General features: G+C 34.9%; 1 protein-coding gene across 1 annotated transcript; it reads left to right on the plus strand.

Annotated features, from left to right (window-relative positions):
* The first annotated feature begins 794 nt into the window (after positions 1-794).
* Positions 795-2188, plus strand: LOC111424702 (uncharacterized). The gene is made up of 4 exons (XM_023058339.2): positions 795-1162; positions 1291-1539; positions 1591-1845; positions 1898-2188. The coding sequence occupies exons 1-4, from the start codon at positions 846-848 to the stop codon at positions 2145-2147; spliced, it is 1071 nt and encodes a 356-aa protein (XP_022914107.1). The 5' UTR covers positions 795-845; the 3' UTR covers positions 2148-2188.
* The last annotated feature ends 9584 nt before the right edge of the window (positions 2189-11772 follow it).

Raw genomic sequence — 11772 nt, forward strand, 5'->3', positions numbered from 1 at the left:
TAACAGCTTTGAAAACAAAATGACACTAAATATTAAACTGCTCTTGGAAAACGATTTCCAACTCAGAATTTGATAATAATCTTCTGATCACTACTCCGAATGTCTTCCTATAGCTAGCTGAGTAAACTACGCCAGAACAACGCTTGTAAATCATGCAAATTTAAGTCAAAAATAGCCATTATTTGTTTTTGTTCGTGGCAATTGTCCTGTTTGCTGAACAGCAATTGCTGTGCACAGCAATTGAAGCTATGTTCATCAACCTTACGAGTAATTTTAAGATTTTACATGAATTGAAGCCACGTGAGCATGCTAGTGGTATGTTTGATGAATGGACTGAAAACTGGATTGCTCTGAAAGGCTATTTGCACCACAAGATTTTGTTTAGAGACATCTTTTGTTGAATGCTTATGTCAATAAATAGAATTTCTGTGTCTGGAGTAAAGAACCTATGTAAAGTTACTTAATTTGTGGTAATCATTGGCCCACACATTAATAAGGTTCGAGCTTTTCTATAATTACTTTATTCGAGGAAACAAAATTAAAACAAACTTTAAAGTTGCTACTCTATACAGATAAACAACGCACTATGGACAATTTTCGATACCAATATTAACCGTCTTATTACCTTAGCTATTCAAAAAGATTACCTTCTGGATTGCATCTCATCTGAATCAGCCGTATTCATGTTTCAAACATAATAAAATGCTTATGGCATAAAATTATTTTTCAAATCACTGCATTTCCATAATTTTATCTCATCCTGCATAATCTGATTAGCTCTGAATCCTAATAAGTCACTTATTATTTCATTAATTGTCATTGCATTATCATCTTCAAAATTCACAATGTCAAATCTCTCAATTCGCGCATCATGCACAAACCGTATAATAACCAGTATATCACAAAGATTTCAACACAACAACCCATCAGCAGTTGAGGTAAAAAAGAAGGAGGAAGAGTTAACAAATATTTTAGCAAAGAAATTTCCGAATGCAAAGAAAATCGATGTAAATGATGTTTCTGGTGGATGCGGGTCCATGTTCGACGTTGTTATTGCTTCCGACGATTTTAAGGATATGAATTTAGTGAAGCAACATCAAATGGTGACCAATGCTTTAAAAGAAGAAATCAAATTGCTTCATGGAATTAGGATACAAACGAAGTTGGTGCCTTAATAACGCTTAATTCATTGTTTTTTATACTAAAATGAAATAATATTACTTTTGTACATGAATTTGTTGCCTTCTTATTACTAATATATTTTTTTCTTTTTTAAATATTTACAAAAAGGTTAGAACATGATACAATTGACGCAATGAAAAAGAACAACGAAGTATTGATAAGTATATTAAGAAAAAATTTTCCTAAAGCAAAAAAAATTGATGTGAATGATATATCTGGCGGAAATGGATCTGTTTACGACGTTACAATCGCTTCTGATGATTTTAAAAACACGAGTTTTTCAGAGCAAAATCAGTTGGTGTCCGATTCTGTAGAAGAAGCAATTAATTGGCTTCGTGGGATCAAATTGCAAACAAAGTTTGTCGTTTTTAAATTAATTAATACTTTTAATTAATTTATGTAAAATAGGTTTCAGCTCTCCCATTCGTGCGAAATTGAAGCAAAAATGAAAAAAATGGTTTTAATAAGTACACTAACTAAGAAATTCCCGAATGCTGAGAAAATCGATGTAAACGATGCTTCCGGCGGATTCGGATCTATTTTCGACGTAGTCATCGTTTGTAACGAATTTGAAGATGTACCTTTGATGACACTAAATCAAATGGTAACAGACGCGTTAAAAGATGAATTTAAACTGTTTCATGGAACTAGAATACAAACAAAGTTGGTATCTTAAAAGTTATTTATTTTGATATTAATTTTTTGTTTTAAAAAGGTTTTTGCAATGTACACCTGAAGAGGATTTAAAAAAGAAATTGATTAGTATATTAATAAAGAAATTTCCGAATGCTTATAAACTCGATGTAAGTTATCGCAATTCTACGTTTGATGTTGTCATCGTTTCTGATGAATTTAAGAATATAAGTTTGGCGAAGCAACATCAAATGGTGATAAATGCTTTAAAAGAAGAAATGAAATTACTTCGTGGGTATAAAATACAAACGAAATTGGTGCCAACAATGTGATTCAGTTTCATATTTCATTCCCATTTCATTTTATAATAAAATACATATATATATAAAATTTTATCTTTTTTTGTATCTATAAAAAGTGATTGAAAAGGATGATAAATGAAAAAGATTTATGATGTTTAACGTCAATAGAAAAACCGCGTGCAAACACAACTAACAATGAAGATCGGGGCAAAAATCCAACAAATGAATGAACGGATAATGCGTGTTCGTAAACACAGACTCATTATGCAGTGAGAACTGTAAACACCAACCACCGGGTTTTGTTGCAACCCCGTGCTTTCCAACACGTTTTCTAATGTTAAGCCTGTTCCATGGTATAGGATCCAAGTAGCAAATAAAAGGGGACCGAAGGGCATTGTTAAACCAGCCGTTCCTTTTCCTTCTATAAAATCCATTTTTATTTATGTCAAATAAATTATTAATAAATATCAAGGCCATAACTCTTTTACTTTCAATATGAGATTGTTATTTTTTTTTTCTGAACTCATTGTTACAATTATTTTATTAACTCGGTTATGCATTTTAAAAATAAGAATAAAAAAAAATTAATACTGTTGGTTAGTGGTAGAAACTAAAATCTCGATAAGATATAATAAAATAAAGGAAGTAGTGACATTTACATTATATCATCTCATGTTACGCGTTACGAAAAGATGAACACAGCGATATACAAGGTAAAACCCGACGCGGTGACCACAATCTTTCTATTTTTACCGTTATACTAAGACGTAGCAATTATAGTAAGTAAACTTGTAAGTGTGACCTAAAAAACAAATAAATGGTGCAAAAATAAAATTATGGGTAATTAAGGAAAACTGCAGACAAAAAAAAGTTAAAGAAAAAACACAAAGAACTTCGTGTAATCGGCTCGTAAATGAACTCATTTACTCCAAGCTTACGAGAACCGATGGGTGCCCGATAGTCCTGTCCGGGTTCCTGGTTCTTTGCAAGAAAAATACTAGGTCTTAACAGCATTATTTTCTTATGTTTCACATGACGGATGTGCACTACATCTCGTGGTGATTTAGATAAGTGGCAAAACTGTAAAAATGAAGAATGTAATTATAACACAAACAAATTCACATACACTACCGATTTTTGCATTACCTTTTAACAGTTTTATTTAAAAATTTAAATAATGGTGTAATTATTTTCTCACGTTAGCATCATTTCGTGTTACATAAATATCACTGCCACATAAATATACATAAATATATTATAAAAAAATAATCATGATGTTTTTCACATTCTTGAGAAAATATTAGAACAATTAACTTCCGTGAACATCTTTTGTATAACATGAAAACGTCTGCTGTTAGCGAATGGAATGTACAGTTAATTTCCGAATAATTAATTATACACAAGCAAGCATTTCTTGTCGCACAAAGATGGGAGACTGAGACAAAGAGAAATTTGTCCTTGGCCAACACCTGCCCACGCTTCGTGGTGAATAGCAGGGGATCAACAAACAATTAATTCTGTTATCAAATTAGCGAAGTTCATCGCTTGTGTTTATTTTGAAACTGTTTGTAGATTACGTAAGGTATTGACCTGTAAAAAGATTGGATTTCCTTTCTCCAGTTTATTAAATTGCAAAAGTTAACGAGTAAAATCTTATTAGAAATTTTACGGAAATAATTTGGCGTAATAATAACTATAAAATATATTGAGTAGAACACAATGACGCAAATTTCCAGCTTAAAGTTTATTACTGTACAGAAATCGTGGTTGGTAGCAATTGCGCTATCCAAAATGCAAAAATAATCGTTTCTGGGAATCCGTTTTCAGTTAGAAGCCTGGTGCACTGCGTTAATGAAAGAACAGTCCACCAGATAGTGTTCAAGCATTATTTAGCAGGTGAAGAGGTTCGCGTACGCCACATATTGCCAACCTGCGTTTCCACTGCTCGAACAGAATGAGGGTCACGACATTTTCTGTGCGTGCAATTATCATAATGACAGATGTTGTAAATGCACAACACACGAAAGGACGCTAACACAGTCTCGTAATAAAACGGGAATGATATGATACGAGGAGGAGCGCAAATATTGCAAATCGAGGCCGAAAATTATGCAAATGGCCTCCTGGTACAATAACGCATTTATCATGGTACACGAAGTTATGCAAGTGATGGAAAAATCCCCTCCTTTTTCTGGTAAAATGAGCCCGGCTGAGGGCTCTTCGGGTCGGGCCAAGCGAATGTTTATCTCAGGAAGGGTTAATTGTCCGGCTCGTATTTCAAAAGGAGCCATCCGCAGACCGAATCCTGGGAGGAAATTCCGCAAATAGCATCTCGGCGTGTATGGCGCGAAGGGTCGGCCCCTTATTCTTTAATTAAATAATTCATACTAAATTATGCTGTGACGGTCAGTTCGCCGCGCGGTGTCGTGCACAGCTGATCATTTTTCAATGCCCTTCGACTCGAACACGTTCTTGCTTTTAGTGCCACCGGACGGCACCGCCGCCGTCCTCAAAATATCGTTACAAATTGTCTGACGATGGGTTGGACGATCGTATCAATTTGAGGAATGGGCGCATTATAAACTCGTTAAGAACTGTTCAATACTTACATCAATTATATTCAAAAGATATCCATTGGGATCTTACTAATATTTTTAAGTCAATCACCTTATATGATCACCAGATCATCTTATACTTATAAATCAACTATTAATGAGTACTTACCAAGTCTTTAAAGCAACATTGAATACAGTTACAAGCGGTAGTATAATGGTAAAAAGTAAACAATAACTGATTGTGTCGGTCTACGGGACCCCCTTGAGCAATAAAATTATACAATAAAATATGACGGGGACAAGCTAATATGACAGGGCCATCGTCGTAAGTTTATCATGGGAACAATGGGATTCAATTCCATTCCGGAATACAAATGCTCAATCCATAATATTAAATCTGTCCACTATTGTCTAATTGCGATGAACGGCGATCGCCCTGCTGGCCCAAGTCCCCGCTCCCTGAATTATTCATGCGAAGATTGTCAAGTCCAGAGCCGGCTCCGATTTGATACGGTGCAGACGCCGGCGCCATAAAATCATCGACATGTGTTCCCGATGACTTATTACTATACTCTTATTGCGTCCATTACAATCCGACTATTATGTCGTTGAATAGGGTCTCAGAAACAGAATCTATTTTCAATTGAGAAACCTTATCAAAACACAATATTAAAATAAACACAAAATTCCTGTTATTCCAACTCTGTATACCGTACGAAAGAAGAAATTATTTTCATACAATACAGAATTAAAACATTAATAACGACGACGACGGTTAATTGTAACTATGTTTTCAGACAACGATTTTTTTTAACGTGGTGTGTATACATCCGATGAAGTTGACATGAAGACAGTTTTATGAATCAGATTTTTTTGCACTTTGTCGTTTTGCTTGTACCGGAATCATTCGTTATTTGTCGGCAATTAGTTCTTAAAAATGACAGGTGTGTTGACGGAAGTATAAAATCTGGGGACTTTAAAGTAGCCCATGTGTATCAAATTAGTAAATACACGAATTTTTCACCATGTAAACAACCGTGGGTAATTTTTTTTATATATCCATGTGTTTAACATCTTATATTCATTTAAAATCTTCAAGGTCAAAGTATTTAAACTTAACCTTCATCCATAAAATGATTAATAAATGATGCCATAATGAACGTACGGTCTTCTCATTTTCGGATGAACGAAACGAAATGTACGAATATAGACAACACCTGATGATGGACGCAAATTGCGCAGAAAATTGGTACATGGTTTTGCTGTTTATCTGTCCGGTTCGACGTCTATTACTTCTTCGAAGGGATTTTAACGCGACGGCCTGCGTCCATCGGTCCCTGTTTCAACGGACGACCGTTGGCCGTATGCTGGCGGGCGTCGCGGCGCTTGTTGTACACATGTAGAGCACTGTACAATTAATGTCCGGCGTAATGCACGAGCGCTCGGCTTTGTCTCCGGTTGTTTATGGGTTATTGCAGCCGATATAAAAGCTATTGATTCGGAACGATTACATGGACGGCTGTGCCCCCCACTGATCTATGTCCGAGTCGAACCAAACCAATACGTTCCACGTAGTATACTCGACTCGACCGGTTCAAACACGTTCGGTACGGTTCTATCAGGACTAATGGACAACCACGTATACCTATTTGTTAAAACAGTTTCAACGTATTATCTGTGAGTACGATTTATAGAGACGAGTAGTATACTGCTTCAACTATACTGGACTACGTTAGCAGATGTTAAGTTATCGATGAACTTACAATAAATTGATAATAAACTATATTTAAAATAAAAAATCTGTTGTTTGGTTCGACTTTATATTCTTTTGTATTTGAATATACAAGAAAAAGCTATCTGTGAGTATCGTTGTTTGGTTAAGTTAACGCATTGATGATTATATTAAGAAGTTAAAGTTGGATTAATAATAACGATTGTCTAAAGTTATAGCGTCAGTTTGGAACGAACCTTATGACCAATATGGTTTTATTGCGCATTCTTTGGATAATTAAAGAAAAATTCGCTATCTTGAAAAGAACACGTGGAAACGCTTAGAGTCGGTTGGAATCTCATGAAGTGAATTACATGGAATGCCAATGACAGGAAACATGAACAAGTAAACATAAAGAATTCTGCAACAAATATTTTTTTTAATTTAATTGTGAATTTTCTTCAAGCAATTTATTTCATCATTCCTTTACCGATATCATCTCTTTTAGTTGTTGTCAAAGCTACTTATATGGACATATTGGGTAGTTGGATCACCGCTACGAAGTACCGCTCAAATCTCCGGGGCAAAATTGGAGTAAAACAAATGACAAATTGTTACCCCGTTTTCTAGTGTTATGATGCGTCTTTATGAATTTATATGTTGTCAGGTTTATAATTTAAAATAACCCTGACTTTGATCGTAAAGATACTAATGAGCCTGTTGGAATGTGCACGCCTACAGAAGAGGTTCGCAAAGTCCTTCCTGAACTCATCGCCCTCTTCTTTGTTTGGCTATCATAACTGAAATACCAATGGTGGTTCTGGTCCCACCAACGTTATCTGTTCATACATGCTCATTTATCGCTTCATTGGTAGCTACGTGGGTTGACTAGGACAAACTGAGTGTGTACACACTCAAGACGTTTACAATTTATATTTTGTATATCCACAGATAATAGGAGCGAACCTCATGAAGCTGCGCAAAAATTAAATAAAAGCAATAACAGCTGTTATACAAATCATTAAAAGTAAAGGGTGTAAAGGGCATCAAATGTCCATTATTCCTACTTGTCTAATACAACTGAATTGGTACATTTATTTGTAAGAGTGTTCATAACAAAAATATTTCAACAGCCTTAGTCACAATAAGAAATAATTTCGAAGTATAATGTGTATAAGATCATTCAAAGTTATTAAGAACTATCAAAATGTATACTCTCTTTGATTATCCTTCTAATTCGAGCAAAAGAGCCCGTTAAAGTATCTATATCTATTGAGACCAATTTCAGATAAGAGATCGACAACAGCAAATGGTGACGCACCTGTAGTGGTGATTTAGAACTTCGCAGCTAATGACTAATAATAGCAGATAGAGACTGAAAATGCTAGAAGAAATCTGGTGGCAGAAGGAAGTGATTGAATATAGTCTGGAAACAGAAAACGAGGTTCCATTGAGACGAGGGAGATGAAAGAGAGAGTTTAAAGGTAAGAAAGGGATTAGACAGACAAGACGAAGACTGGAAAGAAGAGAGTGATAATTGAAGAAAAAGACTCAACAGAAACTAGAAATTAAATTAAAGTTGTTTTTTGGCGATGACATTAAGTATAATAATATTGATATAAGTAAAAAACAGTTAAAATGAAGTGAGCAAAATTTGTAAAACTGTATACTGCAAGAGTCTTTGTGCAAAATTGTTAAATTAATCTTCAACCAAAATTCTTTTTGGAAGCTGTAGAAGCTGAAAATTGCTACATAGCCACCAAAATTCTCAAATCGTTGATTTCATCTTTGAAGTTTATCTGCCATTGACCAGGAATTTTATCTCCGAATACATACTCTTCATAAATAGTACCTTTATAATGATAGATTGTTGTTGACCAGCCATTAGTGTAAGCTGTAGGATACATGAACAAATTTATGAACTGTTTTATCTTTAAAACTACTTGTTCTGTCGAAAATCCGAAGCCACTGTTCAAAATAACAAACATATTTTCAATACTAGTTCGACTCAAACGTTAATGTAAATTTTTCCTACTTGTGTATGGTTTCGAAGAAACAAAATGAGTAAACAATATCTATTACCATCAATCGCCATCAGAATATCGAGTCTTTACCACGTTTCTATTAAATCAAGTATGTACTCTGTCGAGTCTACAACAAGACTGTATCTAGGAGTACCAAAACTCTTCAGTACTACATGAAATTTTCATTATATTTGTGTCAAATTTTTGAGTTTGCTTTAAATCTACATTATGACTTTGACTTGATGGATAGATTATCTCTCGGTCAAGTGCATTTTAAATTTCTCTCAAGCCTACATCAATCTCCATCATGTCTGCATCCAAACAATTCCATATACTGCATCATATCTCTATAGGATTTGCACCAACACTGTATCAAGGACACAAGGTACACAACCTCTGTATCAAGTAAATATATCTATATATTATGTTTCGCTTAAGTTAAATTTATATAAGTCACCGTCAGCTCTGCACCAAGACTGCATCAAATAGCTATCAAAATCTGCATCTAATTTTTTAATTCTGTAATTCTGTCGTTTATGCTTCTGAGTTGATACGATGTAGCCTACTTTAATTCTCTATCATATCTGCACGAAGTCTCCTTCAATTTCAGCTCCATCTTAATTATTTTTATGAAGATCCCTTACACAGACTCCTTATTAAATGTGAATCATCTGCATAAAGTCGTTATTAAACTGCATCAATTATGTATTGAGTCTGTATCAGTTGTATTTACGCATATAGATACATTATAGATAGAAAACCGGATTTTATTTTGTCATTGGGCGTAATAACAGTTACAATTTGATCGTAATTTTTACTTCACGAACTACCAGTACTGTTGGAAAATTTACATCAGATATGATCTTTGTAGTCTCAGCTTGATGGCTCTTTATTCTGGTAATGAGAGACAAATGCTAAATAGGTATTATAATAATAAGTGGATAGGTAGGGGTGATCCCATTGCTTTTCTTCTGTGGGGTTACATTAAAATCAGTCTACCAAGAAGTGCCTACAACACCGGAAAATATGAGGCAAAGTCCTATGCTACACTCGTTTATGTGGAAAGTAATATTTCTGAAAAGTTATGGGAGCGACTTCATCTAAAAGTTAACTCCAAATTTACACGTGTTGGCGTGCAGCAATCATAACCACGACATTAAATGGTCATCTAATAAAACATCGTAAATTTTAACAAGATATTTCACAGTCGGTATTTTTTGCTACAAATTAAATAAATATTACGGAAACCGAACACATGTTCAGTAATTGACTTAAGCAACTTATGTGGATCAGTTATACATATATTTCCTGTCTTAAAAACAAAAATATTCAATTAACATCCCGGAAATGTCTATATTAAGTTTCTACAAGTAATCTCTACCGTCTTAAGTAACGTATAAGCGATAACATCTAAAATAATTATGGGCTTGTTCTATGTTAATGAGGACTAAATCCTTAATTATGTGAATTGAATTAAATGCCACTCAAACCGTTTATACTTCGTCACGTTTTATACGGAAAACGTTTTAATTTTTACAACCCAGGAAGGATATTGTAAATAATTTACAGTATACCATACTGTAGATTAAACGTTATCAGTAGCTTAATATCTTGGAAACTTATGAACATGACAGGACAGAAAAAATAATTCACACAAAAGATTAACCGTTCTAGTAAACCACGGTTCTATGGGTTTCACATTAGGTTAACGATAAATTAGTATAAGAGAGTAATTAATTAGGAAGTAACCCATCGCTATGAAAAATTACTTTTAACGATCTGGCTATGAGCGTTATTATGTTGAAGCAAGTAGAGACACGCATTCCATATGAGAACATTCCCATTTATTTCGCTCATTATAAATTAATTAAGAAATAGACATGCATATTTATAAAATAAATACCGTGGGAGCCAAAGACTGTGTGGGAAGGTGTAACTTCGGGCTGTCAATGTGTTGCCATACAACTTACAACACGTTTACACGCCTCCGTCACTGTCAGATTTCTGAATGATGGGAACTACTATAATAACGAAATTTAAAAAAATAATCGCTTAATAACATTATCTCGATATACTTTAAATTTTAATTACTTTCTTAAAGATACTTTAATAATGGGTAAACACCAACAGTCATTTATCATCATTCTTAAGATACCTTATTATAAAAAATTTAGTTGTTTAATTTATTTATTTGCTTGATTTTAAGCCGATCGTACTTTGAAGACGTTTTGAGCTGAACCCACATTTCCATAAATTGGAAATTCAAATTTTCTGTAACAGCGTTGTATCAAAACTGATAGGTACCATCACCGACCACCGGCATTTGTGCTATCATTTTCGCGGATCGTACAACCTAATTAAAGTTTGAACGTGTACAAACATGCCGCACTCGGGCGACGCCGACGCCGCCGCACCATCGCATTGCTTTCCCATGATAATTTAATAATGAACAGAGTGTGAAAACCCGATAAAGGACGTTTAATCAGGAACGCGTGTCCGAACGTTGCTCCGTTATCAAGCGTCGTGCAGGACCGACGCCTGTGGGACACCTCTCTCTGTATACCTCTTTATTAACGTCACATACGCGCTTATTTAATTAACTCGACGGATATAGGGATATTTAAATTATTATCATCGTTTTCCTTGTTACTCTACCGACCCAATTGCCGAGATAAATTTCACTAACGCTTTCATAAAGTATTATATTGGTATGTTTACTATAATCAATCATAACTTAGCGATTTTTTTTTAATTCGTAATGATTTTGAAGTGATGATATTAAAAAAATATATATATTGGATCACAGAAATTAATATAATATTTAATATTCTATCGCTAATAAGAAATTTTTGAAATATCTGAGCCCCCCCTTGAACGTTTTCAGGTGAGCTGACCAAGACAATAGTCCATTGACTGCAATTCCTCATTTGCGACGATCCGAGCGTTCCTGACATGTTGAACGGTACATCACGGAGAGAAAAATTCAATATTCCGATCCTAGCCGTATTGGGGGCTTAGTCAATACCAGTGGCATTGTGCAATGCCGTTCCGAATTCTTTTAGGTGAGGTGCCAGAGAACGTCGTTGTCGACGGTGTCCCTGCGAGGGGGTCGCAGGGCTGTGAGTCGACGACATCGGGCCCGTCGAGGCACATCTACAACTGTCAATTATACGATGCTCGTCGAAATGTCAGACGCTCGTCGAACCAACGGAACGATTTGACTGATGCGAGATATGCGGTGTTCATTTGAATGCCGTTTGAAATATTAAGTTCCGGGACTGACAATGAAAAGGGATGGGGAACGATGGATTTCGTATCCGGGGATTGCTTCTCCGAAGCTGTTCAACTCCTTTAAATGATTATAT

The sequence above is a fragment of the Onthophagus taurus genome, chromosome 1, assembly GCF_036711975.1.
Source record: "Onthophagus taurus isolate NC chromosome 1, IU_Otau_3.0, whole genome shotgun sequence".
Lineage (NCBI taxonomy): Eukaryota > Metazoa > Arthropoda > Insecta > Coleoptera > Scarabaeidae > Onthophagus > Onthophagus taurus.

What these genes read in the sequence shown, in the direction of transcription:
- LOC111424702 (XM_023058339.2), top strand. Translation starts at nt 846, where the DNA reads ATGTCAAATCTCTCAATTCGCGCATCATGCACAAACCGTATAATAACC. An exon ending in GGGATCAAATTGCAAACAAA is followed by an intron (nt 1,540 to 1,590) that starts GTTTGTCGTTTT and finishes TATGTAAAATAG; the next exon opens with GTTTCAGCTCTCCCATTCGT. An exon ending in GGAACTAGAATACAAACAAA is followed by an intron (nt 1,846 to 1,897) that starts GTTGGTATCTTA and finishes TGTTTTAAAAAG; the next exon opens with GTTTTTGCAATGTACACCTG.